This window comes from Cheilinus undulatus, linkage group 4, assembly GCF_018320785.1.
Source record: "Cheilinus undulatus linkage group 4, ASM1832078v1, whole genome shotgun sequence".
In the NCBI taxonomy this organism is placed as follows: Eukaryota; Metazoa; Chordata; class Actinopteri; order Labriformes; family Labridae; genus Cheilinus; species Cheilinus undulatus.
Window position 1 is genome coordinate 32141640 of NC_054868.1, and position 21407 is coordinate 32163046.

The 21407-nt window shown below is 40.5% G+C and overlaps 1 protein-coding gene across 2 annotated transcripts in view; it reads left to right on the forward strand.

The window, feature by feature from the left end:
- The window catches only part of si:dkey-117m1.4 (serine/arginine repetitive matrix protein 1), a 39826-nt gene extending 25525 nt beyond the window's left edge, over positions 1 to 14301 (forward strand). Inside the window, exons 5-9 of one of the 2 annotated variants that reach the window (XM_041785862.1) lie at positions 2412 to 2486; positions 6663 to 7795; positions 9443 to 10272; positions 10800 to 11051; positions 12469 to 14301. In XM_041785862.1, the coding sequence (XP_041641796.1) occupies positions 2412 to 2486; positions 6663 to 7795; positions 9443 to 10272; positions 10800 to 11051; positions 12469 to 12722 (2544 nt within the window). In that variant the 3' untranslated portion in view covers positions 12723 to 14301. The remainder of the gene's footprint in view (positions 1 to 2411; positions 2487 to 6662; positions 7796 to 9442; positions 10273 to 10799; positions 11052 to 12468) is intronic. The other variant, XM_041785863.1, reaches the window with a different exon arrangement.
- Positions 14302 to 21407: the final 7106 nt, after the last annotated feature.

Below are 21407 nucleotides of genomic sequence, written 5' to 3' on the forward strand. Positions count from 1 at the left end.
CCATAGACCACTGTGACAACAGACTGTACTGAGATGAACTGCTCTGTGATTTTAGACTGAAGCAAACTGTGATGAGGAGTGGCTCATAGATAAGTTGAATGAGTTTGACAAGCCTTCACACAGTAAGCATGAGCAGCAATCTTTTATTTAGAACCACAGATAAAGACACATACAGGCAGGGTAGTCTGTAGCATTAACCCCCTCACTCATGGTGTCATACTTGGAAAAATACTTTCCCCTAAAAACGTGAACCAATAAACAAAACATGCATAACTATAACTTTGCAATAAAACATGAACATTATGGAACGATACAAGAGTGAATTCCTTTGCACAAAATGATCCCAGAAGTCCCTGCTCCTGGTGACTGCTTCCTTCCACAATATTTTAGTGTTAGAGGGGTGGGGTCATTCCCTGCTTGGGGCTCATGACATTGTGATCCCACATATTGGCCCCGCCCACATGAAACCAAGCCAGGAAAGAGGTGAAATAGCCTTAATCCAGAATTCAGTCACATGTAGATCTCAGTGTTTTCACATGTTTACAGCAACCATATTCCAACATATCTAGAGTGTTAAGACAAAAACTTTGGATTTTACTTTAATACAAATTTAATATACCTTTGAGCAAAGTTAGTGGCATTATTTTCTTACTGGTCACCCCCAATGTCCTACATTCTGGTAATTGGTTCTGTGCAGGGCATGTCACACAGCAGTAGAGAATTACCATTGGGGGGGAAAAGTAGGGGTTTCTTCATAGAGAAACGTTACCAAAAAGGCTATGTTTTCCGCTTTTTGTGACTATTCCAAGAATTCAAAGTGCAAAAAAATATAAACATTCTTAATTTCCAAGCAACTTTTGTGTCCTGAAAAAAGTGAAATATTCAGCAGAATCTCATGGAGAAGAGTCAGCAGGCAGGAATTACAAACACCTCTGTCTAAAGCCCAGTTGGGGCACACAATGCCCCATTGAACGCTGAACTTACCCATATTTCCTCAGCTGATGTCCGTCTCACCAACCTCCAGCCTCACTCGTTGTGACGGGAAAGCCGTCTCTTTTAAGAGATCCAGTTTGTTTGGCTCAGCTCAGTAGAGGTGGTGGTTTGGCTCCTAAATGACCCTTTATTTGGTACTAATTTGGCTTTTTGAATGTAGATTAAATTAAGGTTAAGGTTGGAGAAAAGGAAGCTGGCACTCACTTCTGTTAGCTACTGTTGTCAAGATAAAAGAGCCGTTTTGCCGTACAGACTTGTTCTTGAATGGCTCATCACCCCTCGGCTCACCCCACAAGACTCATTCGGTTGATAGTATATCACCGTTTCAATTAAAAGCATGCTTGTGACAAAACAAGGATTTTTTTTTATTTGTTAAAGGGGCTCAGCTAGCCTCTTAGCTCAGTACAAGACTCCTCTAGGCTCTAGATGAAGCTAGGAGTTCTGCAGGACTGAGCATTTGTAATATCAATCACCTCCACATCAGGTACCAATGAACATTGGACTTGAGCTTGTATGGCACCTTTCTGGTCATCCGACTACTCAAAGCATTTTTAAAGTTGAATTAAAAATCATGATCTTGTACAGAATTTCAGTTTTTTATTGACTTATTGCAGTAATTAACTTAAATATCAGTGCGTTTTCAACCTAAATCCCTATGTCAAAACAACATTAGCAAGCTTTATCGCAAATATCAAACAATCTTTTTGTTTTTTTCATGTTTTTCTGTAGTATAGGTATTCACTAACACATTGAACATGACTTCACTAGATGACTGTAATTTATTTATTTATTTATTTAACAGGAAAATCCCACTGCACTCACACACACAGGTATTGAAATACCATGCACACACTCATGCTACACACACTCACCCAGCTAAGCAAGGCATGGGGTTACCATGGTGATGGCAGAGCTCCAGCTCCCTCTTTACCTATAGTGCTTTAGCAACGGTAACCATGGTTATCCCGACATCTGTTCCTTTAATGGTTCTCATTGGATTTGATCAATTTATTTATTAACAAACGACACTAGAATCTGTTTATGGAGATTAAAGTGAGAAAATTAGGAAATTGACATCAGAAATTAGACCACGGATTTTTCTGTGGATCACTTTTTAATAACTGTATGTGGTAAAATTAAAAGCAGGATTTTTTTGTTTCTATCACTGGCTCATTGATTTGTTCCCCACTTTTATGCCAACCTGATATGTAAATCCAGAGTAAATTGTTAACAGAAGCTGAGAGTGTTTCAAAGAGCAGTACAGTATGACTATTTGACTTTCTTTTTTGTGTTGTTGGTGAGACTGGACCTCTGTGGAGTTGTTCTGCTCTCCAATTGATAGCTGCGGATGATTGTGATAGAAATCCATAATGATCAGTGTACGGTGGGTTTTAATGTGACTGCTTCGATTCCCACAGGGTTTCCGAGGTACTGTGTCTCCAGTTCATCATGACTGTAACTCTGACACTGAGACGGGAAATAATATCAAAAAGGTAAGAGAAATAACTCTGTTCTCAAAATGCTCACCATGGTTAAACATTTTTAATTCAACAGAGAGACAAATGGACAAAGCATTTAAAACCCCTTAAATAACTCCATCTGCCTCACACATCTTTTTGTGAAAAGAAACCTGTCACAATAGGCTGAGTCACTTCCTTAAAGATGACAGAATACTTAACTAATGGTGGTTTTATAGACTTTTTATCAAACTAAAACATTTAGATAACTTGAATGGATCCAGTTTTCGGAGGTTTCCTTCTTTTGGTAAAGCCTGTACCAGTTTCACATTTTAATGTCGAGCAGATGCTAGACGCATTAATATGTGTTATGTTGGGTTGTCCAAGCAGTATTTGAATTCAGAGAATCCATCATTGTACTCAAGTTATAACTGTGTTTCCTTTAGTTGCTTGACTTTGAGGACTAACGAGAAACTCCAGTTTGAACATAAAAGAAAGATGAGGGAAGGCTTAATTCGTATTGTAGAAGTTTTTCTTACTGAACAGGATTTCTGTCATATCACATGATTTTTGTCAGGTGTCTATTAATAAAGACAACAACTCCCTTAAACCCAAAGTACATCTCAACATCATTCAAAGTAGAGTGCCTATAAAAATATTCACGCCCTTGAATGTTTAACCCTTTCAATTATTTTTTTATAGATCAGTCATGGTCAATATAACAAAAAGAAAGATGATCTCAGATGACAGATTCTCTGAAAGATTTCTACAAAGTGATGTCAATTACACAAAATTATGTAATGTAAAATAAGTGACTAAATAAATATACACCCCCTTCAAGTCAGTATTTAGTAGATGCACCTTTGGCTGCTATTACAGCACTGAGACCTGACCAAGGCAGATTTACTGATGTGCCATATTCCATAAAATTTCTTGATGATGGATTTAACTGAACTCTGAGTGATACTGAGTGCCTTAAATGTTTTTTGGTATACTTTTCAATAACCTTTTCTCTGAGTTGGACTGTTCTTTTGTCTTCATGGTGTAATAGTAGCCAGGAATACTGATTAACAAGTTACTGGACCTTCTAGACACAGGTGTCTTTATTCTACAATCACTTGAGACACATTCACTGCACTCAGGTGATCCCATTTCACTCACTGTGAAAGTATTAGCACCATTAGCTGGACCTCTGTTGAATAATATCTGTCACTTTAAAGGAGGTGAATATTAATGCAATCATTTATTGTACCTTGCATATTTTTATCTAATTGACATTACTTTGTAGAAATCTGTTTTCACTTTGACATGGGTTTTTTGTATATTTTAGTCAAAAAAGCCAAATTATACTGACCGCGTTTTAATTATAAAATCATTAAAAGGGTAAAACATCAAAAGTGGTGAATACTTTTTATAGGTACTGTACATCATTTGTTAAAATCAAGATTGAGGGACTCCTATTGGATGAAATTACCTACTATGTGTTTTAGGATGTTCGTGTTTAAAAAGATAATTATTATTTTGCTTTGACATACTTTGTACATATTTCAAACATCTTATTCCAGCAGTGTTTTTTAACTGTTCAAGGCTAATAATGTTTGGTTGGACTGCGGCAGACAGATGTCTTTGCCCAAAAAGTGGAAAAAAAAAAAAAAGTCCAAACACTACTGGCTTGGCACTTAAACACAGATAGACAAACTAAAGCCTGGTATTTACTTTGTCGGTGCATCTACACCGCACCTACACCAAAGTGGCTGTCTTGGGCACTACATACGTGTGCGTTGGTGTGACTCTGAAGCTCTGCAATATGGCTCCTACTGGAGTTTAGAAATATTGAGCAACAGTTGGTTTTACTGCCATTGTTGTAAAAGAGACGAGACGTCAGAGTACACTGAATATGCATGCATGCTAAATCAGCTGAGGCAGAAGATGGGGGTTTTTCACACTTTTTGGGCCACTGAGAGAAATGGATTAGTAACCACTGAAATTTTGGATGATTTGACAAATTGGTTTATCATCTGCAGACATTTATATATCACTCTAGAGTGCACACATCATGCTTGTAGACATTACTTAGAATGGCAGTCATCTGATGTTACCCAGTAGACCATATGGTTTGCGCCATTTTTACAGGTAGTTATATTTTTCCACCTCAGCTCTGTGTGTAGGATTCTGCCTAGGGTTCAGGGCTATGTGGATTTGCAGTGTATTCTAAGATGTAGTTTTGACACAGAAGTACAGTGCCATGAAGAAGTATTTGCCCCCTTTCTGATTCCTGAGTTTCTGGCATATTTATCACACTTAAATGTTTCAGATAATCAAACTAATTTTTGTACTTCACAAAGACACCCCAAATAAATAAATAAAAAATTCAGTGTCTGAATGATTATTTAATTTTTTAAAGGTGTTTGGGGGCGGGGGGTTCCCAAACCTATCTGGCTCTATGTGAAAAAGTAATTGCCCCCCTTGTTAAATCATGACTTAACTGTGGTTAACCACAGTTTTTGGAAAGCTGAGTTCAGTTTCACTGGTTACATCCAGGCCTGATTACTGCCAGATTTGTTGAATCAAGAAATCATTTAAATAGAAGCTGTCAGACAAAGTGAAGTAGGCTACAAGATCTCAAAAAGAAACGCATCATGCCACGAGCCAAAGAAATTCAAGAGCAAATGAGAAACAGAGTGATCGAAATCCATCAGTCTGGAAAAGGTTACAAAGTCATTTCCAAGACTTTGGGACTCCAGTGAACCACAGTAAGAGCCATTATCCACAAATGAAGAAAACTAGGACCAGTGGGGAACCTTCCCGGGAGTGGTCGGCCAACCAAAATGACTCAGAGAATGCAATGACAACTTATCCAGGAGGTCACAAAAGAACCCAGAACAACATCCAAAGACCTGCAGGCCTCACTGGCCCCAGGTAAGGTCAGAGTTGATGACTCAACCATAACAAAGACACGGGGCAAAAATGGCATCCATTGGAGAGTTCCAAGGCCAAAACCACTGCTGACAAAAAAGAACACAAAGACTCGTCTCACATTTTCTAAAAAATATCTCGATGATCCCCAAGACTTGTGGAGAAATATTCTTGGACTGAAGAGACAAAAGTTGGACTTTTTGGAAGGTGTGCGGCCTGTTACATTTGGCGTAAAAATAACAGCATAAAAAGAACATCATGCCAACAGTCAGACATGGTGGTGGCAGCGTGATGGTCTGGGGCTGCTTTGCTGCTTCAGGACCTGGACCACTTACTGTGATTAATGGAACAATGAATTCTGCTGTCTACCAGAAAATCCTGAAGGCCAATGTCCGACCATCAGTTTGTGCCCTCAAGCTCAGGTGCTCTTGGGTTATGCAGCAGGACAACAACCTGAAACATATCAGCAAGTCCACCTCTGAATGGCTTAAACACAATAAAATTAAGGTTTTGAAGTGGCCCAGTTAAAGTCTGGACTTAAATCCTACTGAGATGCTGTGGTGTGACCTTAAATGGGCAGTTCATGCTTGAAAACCCTCCAGTATGGCTCAGTTAAAACAGTTCTGTTTGAGTGGGCCAAAATTCCTCAACAGCGATGCGAAAGACTCATTATTATTATTATTATTATTAGGTTCAGGGGGCAATTACTTTTTTACACAAGGTCAGATAGGTTTGGATTTTTTCCCCCCTTAAAAAATTAAATAATCAATCAGACACTGCATTTTCTGTTTCCTTGGGTTGTCTTTGTGAAGTACAAAAATTGGTTTGATGATCTGAAACATTGAAGTTTGATAAATATGCAAAAAAAACTCAGGAATCAGAAAGGGGGCAAATACTTTTCATGGCACTGTATGTATCAGGCTTTCTCTGCAGTATATTTATAAAAGTGCAAAAAAAATTCTAAATGTTTTATCACTTGATGCAGAGGAAATATTTCTTGGAAACTGCTTGGGATATTAACAGGCAACTGTTTGCTGAAAGGATGCCTCATCAACTCAGCAAATTTCAGATTCAAATATTTTTATCTCAGTAAGGCAATTTATTTTAGAGCCTACCAAGCTGAATAAGAGAACAAAACCAAACAGACAAAAACTATCAACAGCAGCATTGAAAAAAGAGATGTCTCTTTAACAGATCAGTTGTTTCAAACTTTTAAAAAAATGTGTTGTTCCTGAAAATTGTTGTTTCTGGACAGCAAGCTTAAGATTTTTTTCTGTCACATTCTCTGCTGTCCAGGAGGATGAGCCTCTCCCTCTGACAGCCCAGCAGCAGCAACGGCAACACCAACAGCAGCGACAGCAGCAGCAGGAGTATGTCACTCCCTCCTGGTCCCTCTCCCCCTCCTCCTCCCCCATTTCTCACTCTGACGCCAGTGACTCAGATGCTGGAGATGAGGACAACACTAGCCCCCGTGGGCGCGCGCTACGCCGACGCAAAAAACGCCGTGGAACCCCTTCAAAGAAAAAGACCCCCCATCGGACCCCACCTGGGCGTCCAACACCTGTCCCCTCTGCAGGCATTTCTCATCCAAGCCGTTTGCTTTCTTCATCCCACCCTTCGTCACAGTCCCCCCCTCCTTGCTCTTCATCCTCCTCTTCTACAGCGAAGCCTGTGTTTAAAGCTCCGGCTCCTCTGGGTGCTAACAACACAAGCAGTATGAACATAAACACTCAAAGAGTAGGTGTGTCCATTGACTCTATGCGTCAAACATGTGAGTACTGTGGACGCCACTTCCGCTCTTTGGGCCGGCACTTAGACAAACACCACGCCCACCAACCAGAGGTGTGCTCCGCCCTTGTAGAGCGCTACACACAGATGCCCCGCCTGCACGCACAGAACACACACCCTCCCACTGCTAACACACACTCTCATCAGCACTCAAAGTCATCTCATGCTGCGGGACACGGCAGCGTCCAGGACCTCTCCCTGTCTCCGCCCACTCTAACAGCAGCAAGCCAGTCCCCTTCATCCTCTAGCAGAAACCCCACCCCTCCAGTGCTGACTCCTCCTCGAGGACAGAACGCCGTACCGGTTTCTGTGTTAAAGAGGAGCCCACCTCCTGTGACGGTGTCACAGTCCAGGAAGGGAGGGGTGAAGAGGTTTAAGAAAGAAAGGGCAGAGGAGGAGGAGGAAGAGGAGGAGGAAGAGGAGGAAGATGAAGAAGATGTGGAGGTGGTGGAGGTGAAGAGGCACAAAGAGGAGGAGGATGTTGATGTGGTGACCCCACAGTCCTTCAGGTCAAATAAAGACATGGTGCCACCAAAAGCAGAGGACGATGAGGAGGATGAGGAAGAGGAGGAGGAGGAGAATGGAGTGATGGAGGTGGAAGATGAAAGTGGGGGTGAAGACAAGGAAAAGGACTTGTTAAGGTAAGCTGCAACTTGGTGTAATCATGCAAAATGCTTTCTTTTATTGATTAAGCTCTCTTGATTGAAATTGTTAGGGCTGTCAATGAGTTAAAAAAATATTTGTAAATAAACACATAAGAGGCCAAAAAAGTATAATCTCATTTTTTTAGATTTGTTTTTGGAGCTTTTTATCGCTTCATTTAGAGAAGAGGACAATGGGTAAAGTTGAAAACAGAGATGAGAGTGGAGGTGAGACATGCTTGGCCTAACCACTAGGCTATCTGTGCCTCGAAAGTGTAATTACATTTTTAAAGTACTTTGAAAAATGTTTTTGGAAGTATTTCTTTTAAAAATGCTTGGAAACTTGGAAATAACAGTATTACATTGGTAAATGTATGCAAGATTTTTAATTAATTTCTCTGATTTAATGTAACACACAGAATTGGGAGGGACACAACTTCTAACCAATGTATACTGCACCCCAACCTAAACTTCCGCCAACGACTAGCTTACCTAGTGCCACAGGTTTTTCATCGGCTGGCATAGATTCCAACTATCTTCACAAGTGAATTATAACACATACACTACATGTCTATATGCTGAAAATGATCTGATCAGGAGATCACTCCCTGAATTTATGAAAATACAACATGTAGAGTGGGCATAATGCTCCAAAACTTAGAGTTTGCAATGAGCCTCTAGATCGATGTCTGCTCAGAAGCACAGCTGTCTTTCTTTGTTGCGAGACTGCATTCAGTTTTTGTTTTTTCAATCATCATTAAGTGTTTGTCAAGGACAATTAAGGTGAAAGAAGCTCAATGTACATTTGCTTTTTAAGTGGGAAAGTCAAATGATTAATTTATGTAAAATAATCGACATATTAAGGTCTTTAGGTGAATTAAATGAACTTGCAAAGCAGATGGATTGGCCAGATTAACAGGTAGATCTGTGTGGCAAAGCTTACAGCTGATATACTTGTTTCTCAGTTGGACAATGACTGAATTAATCAGCATACTTTAGTTGAAGTAACTGCAAGCCTGTTAAAAGCAAAATTAAGAACCAAATGTCACACTTAATTTTTTTCTTAGAAATCTTGTCCTGATCAAGTTTGACAAGATAAACCCACTGGCTCCTCTGATAGTCAAGAACGGTGTTTTGACGTAGTGACAGCTACCTGTTGAGCTTGTATTACCTAGTTTACTCTTCAGTGGCAGTGCACACCTACTGTGTCTACTATGTTTGATATCCCAAGCCATGGATATGTGAAACAGTCTTTTTGGCATGCCCGGCTATTTATCACATAAATTAATTATAAAATGAATTATCGCATAAATGACTCTAGCTGGAAAAACATTGTACATTGGGTGCGCAGATGGCCTAGTGGTCTAAGGCGCTACTCATGTACTTGGGCAGCTTGGTTTGAATTGGCCTGTGGCCCTTTGCCGCATGTCTGTCCCCACTTTCTCTCCCGTTTCTGACTCTATCCACTGTCCTCCTATCCAATAAAGGCATGAAAAGCCCAAAAATAAATCTTAAAAAAATAAAATAAAATCATGAACATTTTAGACCTTAGGATACTCTTCCTTAATTACCTTAACTTAGCTAAATGGTGCCTCAACTATCAAAATGAATGCAAGAACTCATCGCCAGTTGTCTCTCTTTTTACAGTGGATCAGGGCGTCACCACTTGCTGCCTCTCCTCTCGTCCCTGTCTTCTCTTGTTCTGTACCTCCGTCGGCTGCAGCACTCAGCCTTCCTGTCTCTGTCTCGGCAACTTCAGTCAGCCGAGGCCTGGCGTCTTCTCTGCCACTCTAGCCTCGCCCTCCTTATCCTCTACAACCGAAGACGTGAATGCGAAGTCTCTAAGCTGTCCATCGCTGAATATCGAGCTCGTGTCACTCCCCAGTGTCCCGTTCCTGTCCCTCCTGGTGCCCCTCCAGCTCTAACCCCTCTGGAGGCCTCCCTGTCCCCCTTTGAGCGCCTTGTGCTTCCCCACCTTCCAAGGGTAGGGGTTCAGGGTAAACGTGGACGAGTCCAGCCCCTTATCCTCCCCCCTCACTGCGAGCCCTGCCTGGAGCTTCTCCTGCAAACGCGGCATGATGTTGGTGTGGACCCTGCAAATCCGTACGTCTTCGCCCGGCCCTACCACTCCCCTGCCACCCCACTGCGAGGCACCGACCTCCTTCGCAGTCTGGCTCGCTCAAGTGGCACCCGCAATCCCCGCGCCCTTACCCAGACTAGAGTCCGACGACAAGTAGCTATTTTGACCCAGCTGCTGCTGTTGGGAGAGGGAGAGGAACCCAGGCAGCCTGGAGGCAGCGCGGTGGAGAGACTGGAGCACTTCCTGGAGAGGGAGTACCATGTCACGCAGAACTGTGCCGGGATTGGCCAAGACCCGGGGCTGATGGGCAGAGTGGGCCGGGTCGTGCTTTGCGGAGAGAGAGATGGGGTGCTGTTCAGAGGAATGAGCCTGAACCACATCTGCCTGGAGCTGGATGGTGAGTTGGAAAACTGTCTGAGTGAGACTGAAGGCTTTTTCTGTCCAAGATGAGATGTGTCATGGCTGCCTCTAGGATGTCAAACATCTTTGGTTGGAGAAACAGTAGGACCCTCCTTCCAGGTTTTTGTGGAATGTGAGTGTGAGTGAAGAGATTAGTGTTTTTTAGATTATGCTCACTGATCCTGATAACTAGACTTAAGAAGTAGCAGAAGAGTTTACCCGTGATGTTAGTGCAGACAAAATGATGACCTTATTAGTGGTGGAAGTGCCGTCATCATGCTCCCTGACATCACTATAGTTATCATGTACATTAGACTGAAATGAAACTGTGCAGCTGATTGACTGACATATTACTGAAAACATGATATCTTATTTTTGGTTTGGCAAACGTTTAAAAAAAGCTGTAAGAAATGTTTCTATAGAAGAACTCTGAGAGCAGCCATGAATTAGACTGATGAAGCTCTATCCTTTCTTCTTTTATTTCCTCCTCCTCCCCTGCAACCTTTCCTTTGGACCCCCTTCCAGTCATGTCTGGGAACTCTGCAGACTCATACTCAGAGGGGGACTCTGAGGGTGAGCAGGTGAAAGAGAAGTGTGAGCCACCTAACACCGCACCTGCTACGACCCCTACACCAACCCTGCTGTACGTGAGGAAAGGCAAGAACAACGGGAGGGTAGGACGACCCAAAAAGTTCAAGAACACCCAGCCGCCCCCTCCACCACCTCCTCCACCTCCACCTGCAAACCGCAGGAGAGGCTCAGGTCAGCCATCATCAGGTTTGTTTGTTTTTTAAGGAAAAGAGTAGAACAGAGCAGGGACATCCAGACGGTGAAGGATTAGACAGATGAAAAATGAATGAATGAATTTATATACTGTTGTCAAGCAAAAAAAATAGTAACTTTTCCTGGTCTAATGTCTAAAATGCAAGATGACATTTTAATGACAATGATTCATTGTCAAACTGTTATAGGAATAATAATAATAATAATAATAATAATAATAATAATAGGATAATTAATCAATAGTAAAAAATCAATTCTTGGTTGTAGGCCTATTTTAATGGCACCAAAGCAAACAGTAGAAGATAAGTTAATTAATAAAATTGCCTTGACTGAAGTGAAAAAAAAAACAACTAAAATAACCAAGAAAACTAACATTTACAACACTAGTAATTAAGCTGTGCTGTTCGTCAGAGAGGCTTTAAGCCTGTAGTGTTTTAAAGGAACAGTGTGTACCAGGATTTGTCTGCCCAGCAGGCTGAGCTCAGAAGTAAAACTGCAAGAACTGCACACTGCCGAGAACAAGAAACACATAACACAAAATAATGTTACAGAAAAGAAGGGTTTAATTATCCTCTTCATTAAAAAAAAGTTATTTACAAAACGCATTGTATTCAGTTTTCATTTTGATGATGCCTAATCTAAAAATTTGGGATTTCATTTAGTGATTAACCAGCCCAGACTTTGTGTTAGTGATTCTTAGATGCTTATAACAATCTCCAAAGCAAAGATATTTGATAACAGGTATTTATTGCCTTTATTTGAGTAGAACTTTCTCAAAAAGTCCTGGCTGGCAGTTCAAGACAATGACATTCAAGAGGATTTTTTGACAAACTTACATTGCATTCTGAAAATTGGACACCACATTCTTTGACATCTTAAATACCATTTATATGTCCCATTGACTTAAAAAAAAACTTTTTCAGTGATAAAAAGAAAAAAAGCTAATTTTCAAACCATGACGCTCAAGGCAAAGATTTATGGGATGTTTACTGAAAATTAAAATTATTATGAATATGTTTATCTAGATTTTCTCATCTCTCAGACAACTTCACCGTCATTCTGATATCAAACTGTTACTGATGTACTAATATGTACTAAAAGAATAAAAGAAAGACTAACATTTAAAACAATGCTAACTACATTTTTATGCACAACTTAAATATTCACTGTTACTTATTTATGCAAAGTAATAACTGTTTTGGAAATTGTTGCCTGTTTCAAAAATTAAACTACCAGTTGCACAAAACTGTTAGTCCAGCAAAGAGGCTAATTCTTCCAATTTACATAATGCTGTTTTTAGTTGGCCATAGGTAGGGTCTGTTTTAGCGAGATTTAAGGGGCCCAGGCATTTCTGGTGGGCCCTCAAGTTGAACAGAACCTGTGATTCTCATTCATCCCTCCCCTCCTGTAGGAAAGCGAGGCGTCCTTAAGCGACCCTGGTCCGAGGCGGAGCGTGCAGCAGTCGAGGAGCACCTGACCCAAAACATCACAGAGCTGCGAGTCCCCGCCAAGGCTGACTGTGAGCGCTGCCTGCAGAAGTGCCCCCTGCTGGTCAACAACCATCGCGACTGGAGAGCCATCAAGTTCTACTGCCACAACCGCATCCAGCTGCTGAAGAAAAACCAGCGGCGTGAGAGTCAGCCCCAGCCCCTTACTGTCTGCTGAGAGGAAGGGAAGGGTAGTGTTAATGGTACTGTGTCCAGGAAATGCACTAACTTTGAGGGATCGGTCCTAAATTTCACTTTACTCTTCTTTGGCATAGCTGACACTAATGGCGTTCTCATTCTTAGCCATACAGGAACAGAGGTTTTCTTTTTTGCTGCTCTCTTTTAAGGTCTTAAAATGACACTAGAGTCCTTATGGTGCTCCTGGTTTGAGGGTTACTGCTCAGTCTTGTTGAAAACAGTGTACTTGGACGGGTCAGTCTGAAACACACCTTTGGGGACTTTGACCATGGCTATCGCTGTAGCCTGTGCTGTCTTGTATATGGACATTTTTTCCTCTCCTTCCAAAATGGACACACTAAACTGAAAAGTAAACAGGGGACACAGTTGAGCCCTTCAGTGTTGTTACATGAACGTCGTGAAGTAGCATTAGTGTTTACGCACTTGGGGACGTTAATGGGACAAATGGCCTGAGTGTGGGCTGCACTTTTCTAACTAGTGGTTATATACAAGTAGAGTAGGATTAACTACTACTAACCGTAGAAGAATGGCAAGATTTTGCCTCAAACAAGCTAGTTCTTTTCATATTGCTAACTGTGCAATTCAGACTATAGTTTCATTATTTTTGGACCTTAATTTACATGTAAGGTACTAGTCGACTGAATGACTAACTCTCTTTGCAGTGACTATGAAGTTTTGTTTAATTAAATGTAACCCAACATAATGATGGAGATAATCTTCCAGAGTGGGAGGTGTAGGTTTCATGAGAGACAATTAAATGGCCTCTGAATGTTGTGAATCTACCTTTGAATACCTAAGATGTTTAGTTAATCAACAAAATCAAGACACAAGAAAACAGTTCTGAAAACTGGTTAACTCAAAATCTCAAGATACCATATCCCCCAGACTAATGATGTGTTCTTGTTTCCTCATTGTTTGTCGTTTTTTTTTTATTTTTACTTTTAAGCCTGGTGCACTTTCGTTTTCTGTCATCAGTGAAAGCCCTGCCCCAGGTCTATAAGCTGGATATCACTTTATATGTGGAGAGGAGACTTTCCTGTGTTGTGTTAAAAGTTTCTTAAAAAGTGGGCATTTATCAGAGAAGTGATTGTTCTGTGTTTTCATGTTGTCTGTGTTGTTGTTCTATTCCCACATGGCTAGAGCTCCTCTTGTCCTTTCCCCTTTCAACCACACTACACAGTTTGCAGCTCGACCAAATTTCTGGTCTCTTCTCAGTGTTACTGGAAATCTGCGTTTATTGGACTAAAATCCTCCATATAAACCTCAAGACAGATACTTGAAGTAAATGAAACCTTTTTTGGTCCTTCATCTTTTGTTCTTTCTTGCTCTAGCCTTGCCAGTTACATTGTACATAGAACAAATATATTATCATTATGCTAACTGGTTGTTTGTGCTAGACTATATGTAGCTTTTTTTTCCATTTCTGAGTTCTTGCTATCTGTACATAAGCCTGTTTGTAAATACTCTTCAAAGAAACAAAGAAAAAAACAAAATGTAAGACATGCCTTGGTTATTGTGTTATGTTTTTTTTTTATAAGTCTTATAAAAATTTAAACTCCCTTTTTGTCCTGTCATTTTTGAATTAAACAATACATATGATGAAAAAGTGAAAGAGTGAAGTTGTATCTCAGGGATTTTAAGCATGTTTTTAAACAAAGGCTGTTAAATTTAAACACAATTTCAGATCCACAGTCAATGTTTTTTAATTGCATAGTTTATTGTCCTTTTCAGCACACTTTGGATAAGCCACTTCAGAGTCTATCTGCAGCTACAGTGATGTTTAATAAGTTCATCATTGCTCCATAATGTTTCATTTCACTAAAAAAAACTTTTATACAGCTCACTGGATATGCTAGAAGTTAATTCCACCTTGTGCTATCAAACATTTACAGCACTGTGAAGAACTTAGGCCAAAAACTGAGGCTGAAGTAAGGCATAGATGTGGCAATTATGCTGCCTGAGGGCATAATCAGGCAGAAGGGAAGATTTACACAACCCAGGCCGTGCCCTGGATGTCCTTGCAGATCACCAGGGACCAAGAAAATATCTATTGACAAAACAACAAAGTTCACTCCTTTAGGGTAGAGTAAGGGGTGGATGTGGGGTGTAAGCATGGTCCAAGGTACTGACCGGCAGGTAGTAGGGTTATGCTGTGGGTGTCCCAAGGGCCTGGAAACTGTCGGCAGCAGTCTCTGGGCCAGATGTGAAAAGGCCTGGACAAAAGAGACTCCGTTGAACTTGACCTTGGCTGCAAAGCAAAGTACGTGTGTTGATATGAGTCAAGCTTGACTCTGCCCCCGCTCCTCTCGCCAGCCCCCATTTGTGGAACCTTGGAATCCTTGGTGCCCCACATGTCTAAAACTTATGCACACAACTGTACCTTCTCTATTGTTAAATGCATGCCATAAGTCCCCAAAGCTCGCTGTTTTCCTTGAATTAAGGCTGGTCTCTCTTCAAACAGGAAGTCACTCACCCTTTGTCCACAATTCGAGGTTTTCTTCCTCTGTTTTCAAAAATAATCCAATCCACACAAAAACATTTTTGTCCACAAGAAACTGCAGAAATGCCATTTTAAATGCAAAAGGAGTACTTTGTGTCAACAGCAGGGGTATTCTTTGAGGATTTTTGTTTCTATAAACAAATCCAGTTCACTCAGAGACAGCAGCAACATCCTTGATGTGAACATTTCCTCACCATTGCAATGAAATGGCTATTTTATTTTCAACATTTTCTCACCAACCCAAAACCAGGTCTTGTCCAAATGCACTGATGTTTGCAGCGGGTTCTGTGTGTTGGGAGTGTTGTATGAAGCTGCATGATCTCCAAAGTTCATTCTGGTGACTCTGATCATTAGTGGGAGAGCAACTGTGAGTGTGAGCCTGAGTAAGCAGTTCAAAAGTTTAGTTAGCAATGTTAACACCAGCACAAGCTCAGCAAAGGTTAAAGCAGGAAGACTGTTTCTACTCATTCATTAGACACCACTCATTCATATTTCTTCATTCTTTCTCTCTTTCTGCTCTGGCGATCAGCTGATTATGGGTGTTCACTCTCTTGACTACTCAGCTAATCAGATTCTGCTACAACCTTGTTTGACCAATCAGCATGTACCTGTCATATTTGCATTCTCCAAGGAGGTTATGTGATCAGCAGGGTTAGTTAGTTTGTTAGCAAGATAACTCAAAAAGTTATGGACGGATTTTGATAAAATTTTCAGGAAATGTCAGAAATGGCATAAGAAAGAACTGATTAAGTTTTGGGAGTGATCCAGATCACCGTCTGGATCCAGGGGTTTTTTAAAAGGATACTTTACTATTGGGAGATAGGGCTAACAGCGGAGGTCTGCGCTCTCCGAGTGCTTTTCTTGTTGAAATCTGTCGTCTTCTCTTCACAGTCAGCCTATCATGTCAAATTGGAGGCTGCAACCCTCCTCCACCCCAGCCACCTCCAATCAATTAATCAGCATCCAGTCCAGATCCTCACAGGTCTTCTGCCCAGCTCATCCTGCAGACCTCTCCTTCTCAAAGCCACATTATTGGTTTCCTAGTTCAGCTTCTCGGAAGTCTACCCCTTACTTGATCCTGCATCCCTCTGACACCACCAGACTCTATAGGGGGACAATAGCTGACAAGCTACCAGTAGCTTTATGTAGTTTGACTAGTAAGTTGTGATTGACTTTTCCCGTACATTTAGAAGCCTCAACATACATAAACATACATTAATAAAAAAGATGCCTGTGCGTCTGTGCCCACCAAGCCCCTGAGAGTGTGAGTGTGTGGATGCAAGAGTGCTCATGCCTCTGATCCCCCTCACAGGCTACTTTTTCCAATGGGCCATCTTTGCCATATATCTGTGGAAAGTACTGTGAATCAAAAAAATCTGAGGCTAAGTCCTACACATTGTCTGTGGTACCTTGTGTTGTAATTTACTTACATTTGATCATTTAAGAAATCCCCAATATAAAGTGCCAGTGGCTGCTATTTCATTGCTGTGACATCATTCATATCATTTTTGCCTCTACCATATAAAAGCTTGAATACTTTATATTAGTGACAACCATAATTCAGATTTTATGTGATATAAAATGTTGGGGAAAAACATTTTTCTCCAATGTGCAGTTCAGTATTTTAGACACTAGATAGAGCTGCTGGCCTATAAACCATGGGAGAAAATAAAGCTGCTGTTAAGTGGATCCTCATTCAGACAGTGTTATTACTCAGTAAAGTCATTTAAAGCAGCAGGAGGTTACATGAAACATTTTGAATCAGCCGCTGGCCTGCTCTCTGGTGACTCAGTTTGCTACTCGTCATAATGTTCCCTGCCTAAATTGCAGAAACACCCACCACTGCACCATTGTCTTCAGAAATGAAAAACTAATGCTGTAGTTTTTAAATCCATAAATGTTGTTGGATGGTTTGATATTTAGGTCCCTCTTAAAACTTGCCAACTTTTGACCAAGATTAATAAAATTAATTACTGTTTAAGCTCGCTGAGGATTGAGCTTTCACATGCAGACCATTTTGGCTTTGTGTAAGAGAAGATGATGGGTTAATGAGTGCATGTTAAAATCCCTGAAGATCTGTCAAAGTGGACACAAAGTATGTCTGTTGAAAGGCATTGAGAAGTGTAAAAACATGACACTATCAAGACTAATCTGAGGTTAAAATGTTGACTTATTTAAGACAATCATATCTGACGGTTTGGTCACACCCATTGTATGCAGAAGGCCAGAGTTTAAGTATATAACTGCATGTCACTCCCCATTTTCTCATCCCTGTTTATGAATCTACTCACTGGCCTTTTCTATAAATAAAGGCATACAACACCCAAACACCGATCTCTAAGGATGGTCAGTTCCTAACTTTCCACTTTACCAAACAAACAGGGCTGTAAACCGAGTGAGGAGAGAGACAAACGGCCAGTGATTCTTGCAGGCTATGTCTTCAAAATATACAACAAATTACAACTTTTTCACTATGTAGTGGTGTATTTTATTTTTTTCCTACTCTTCAACTTTACACATTTACCCCTAACATTTGAACAACCAGTCTTGTTAGAATAACAGAAGAAAATAATAAAAACCTACATTTTTATTACATCATTTTGAGAATTTCATGATTATGACCTACCATACCACTCATTTTTAAGGACAGGTTCTACTATTTTACAAGGTTTTTTGTAGCTTTAATAGTGTTCCCCTCACTGAAAAAGCAATCAAATTAAATATAAGAAAAACAATCCAGTTTTTGTAAGTAAAGTAAGTTTCATTTACATATCCCTGAATCATTAGGGTTTTTCATGGCCCCTCTCATTAAGAACATGTCTATACTGTCTTCTTTTTAACACTGACATCGACTGAATCCTACTTGCCTACTCTCATGGCACAAACTGGTTTAGAGGCTGCAGCTGTAGAGGTGATGTTTTGCTCTTAGTTCTTGTAACACAGCTACTCTTTGCAAAGAGCTTATCCTCATTATTTTCAGCGTTTTGTCTTTTTTATTTGAAGTTTTCAATGATTTCAACTTAAAAGTCTAATCACTGTGACATCAAGTTCATCTGCACAGAAACAGTCAGTAGAAATGTTTTCCACAAGCTTACTTTTTACTGTGAGTATTTTTCTCAGCATGAATCTTCATTTAATCTTCAATGAAGATTACCATTTAAGGCTACTATTGTGACAGACTCGGCAGGACTAGAATGGGTCTATCACCGGACACTTTACTGAACTTTAGCATTGTGATGCTAACAGACAGGAGGGATTGAGCTGTGGCTGCTTGGAGAGAGACAGTCACAGTGACATGGACTAAAGACAAGTGGAATATGGATTAAAACACACCTTCAGCAGGTAAGATATTTGTTCCCAATGCATCTGGTTCAAGTAAAAAACTAGACAAACACTCCAGCGGTTAGCCTGCTCCCTGACCTCACCATAAACAATGGTCAGAGCGCATTTGCCTGGCTCTGTGCCAGAGCCAAGAGACAGAAGTTAGGGATTAAATCAACTGTTTTCTGGCACAAATATCTCTGTTATGATACTTACAATGACATGTAGGCCACCATGGCTGATAGATTTGGGAAATTTACCCCACAATGAACAAAATCACAGCACATAGCTGACTCTATATAATAATAAAAATAATAAGGGCATGGACATCAACACATTTTTATTTGATTTTATATCAATATGGGTGATCCCCCATAAGGACCGGTGATGTTGCGGGTTCCTATATTTGCCCTGCTGAAATAAAACCAAGTCAGGAAAGAGGTGAAAAACTTTCTGATGGGCTAAATCTAAAATTCAGTCACACGTAGATCTCAGTGTTTACCTATTTACAGCAACCTTATGCCAACATATCTAGTGTATTAAAACACAAAGTTTGAATTTCTCTCTACGGGGACTTTAAGGGCCCTGAAACGAAGCAAAGGGAGGAGGATTTGGTGAGCCACTGTGTCAAAGGCAGCTGAAAGATCTGGTGTGTTGGTCGGCTGAGGATGGACCAACATGCCTCACCAAATGCAGTGATTCTGTCATCAACAGAAGAACTGTCTTAGCAGAGTGACCCTGTTTTAAGTCACTGATTCAAACCAAACTGGTTTCTATGAGACATGAATTTAGAAACTTGGTTAAAAAAATAATGTAAATCCAGCTGAGTTGGGCTGAGGGTGACAGCAGTGATCCTTGATTTCTTTATTACAGCGGGAAATGCACCCACTGGTGGAAGAAGATAATGATGTGTGTAACTAGAGGATCAAGTGAAGAGAAAAGTCTGTTGAGAAGTAGGCTGAGAGCCAAGCTTTGAAGGTCAATGTCATTTAGAGGTGGTAATGAGGTGGGTGAGTCAACCTGGCTCAAGAAATTTTACCTGATGTTAGAAACCTATCAGCACTACTTTGGTAGTTTGAATCTGTTTTCCACTGTTTTATAGGTGATTTCTATCCTTTCAGGTAATTACAAAGGTTTTTGAGCAATTTAGAAGGTGATGCAGGTTGGTTGTGAGTTATCAGTTCATTTTACTATTATAGTTGGAGAGCTGTCTGGATGTCTGTCTGGATGTCTCCATTTGCAAACCTCTCTGTAGTGCCAGTTGTCATTCATACCTCTCAGAGGACTTCTTTGGTATACTGGTTTGAGACTGGAACCATAACAACTTCATAAATATGTCTAGATTTTGTATAAAACTCCAAAATAGAGGTTATTTAGCCTCAGTTTGTTCATCCTCACGTCTCCATCCACCATAATGAGCTGACGGCTGGTCAGCGTATTGTGTCACTTATTTTTTGTCAGGTTTGCTGTTTTTCTCAGTGTCCATCAAGGCGTTGTACAAGCTCCTGTTCAATTTTTTTACTCTCTGTACTTCTAGTCGCAACTGCTATAAAGCTGTTGTGCGCTTATTCGTACGTAGCTTATAGTTAACAGTGCACACCCTCACAGTTTGGCTGGTTTTCTCTTAGCCTCCCTTTCTGATTTTACCACAACTTAGCCTAGCATATCCTTGGCTGCTCTGCCTCTCCTTTGTGTGTGCCCCCGTCCTCTTTTACTTTAATGGTAAGTCTATTTCATGTAGTTTATTTGAAGCTCTGGAGGACAGGGTAATGCTTTTGGAAATGCAGCTCCACACCACTGCATCCAAACCTGTAAACCGTTATTTTTAGCACTAGCCATCCAGGCCCCTTTAGCTGGGGCTAGCGTAACCCCCGGGCGGAGGGGTGAGTGGATGGGTGACAGATGGATGGATGGATAGATAGAGCAGCTCACAAACACGACAGGAGATGTCTCCTACATTTAAGAGCCCCCCACCCATCAACCAAAACACAATTTACACAAACTTCTACACAGACGTGAAAAGATTCACCACAGTAAAAATTAATTAGTAATATTTACCGTGGTTTAGTAATAAATCTAAAATTACAAATTGTACTGTAACCAAAAGTTGAAGGTACAATTAAAGACCAAAAAAATTACAATTCTTTGCGGATGACCACAAATGAGTCTGTATACAATTTAAAGCAAGCATTTGTTTTGAACTTTGCTAAACCTTACAGCTACATAGCACTGTTTAAAAGAGAAGACATATGATTTGAATATGGACCAAACAAACATGTAAAAACTTTGTTACTGTTTTTCAGTATATACAGGTCTGTGTGTATTGATAGTATGGCTGCAAGATGTATGAAGAGTGCAAGAATGCTGACTACACATGATCAGATGTATAACAAAAGGGTGTGGGCAGCTTTACATGAGATAAGATCATTTCACACAACTGATTAGTTCAAAATGTGCATATGAGGTGAGGGAGCCTTCTTATAGTATCTGAGTTGCAGTGAAAAGATTCATTACTTCAACATCTGACAACAGTACATACATTAACTTACTCATTTGTAAGGTAATAGGTTAATTGGAGCAAATATGTATATGACATTAGGCATTTCTCCACAGTGATTTAGGCTACAGTTAGTGGACTAATTAGCGCAGCTACACATTTGAGATGAGGCGTTTTACTACAGTAATTTACATTACAGTTAGTCTAATCTATTGGTGCAAATGTGCATGTGAGATGAGGTATTTTACCACAGTAACTTAAGTTACAGGTGGAAGATAATTTGTTTATGCTGTTTTCCTACATGTAGGGACAGGAGGGCAGGCGTAGCATGGAAGTGGTCGTGTGTG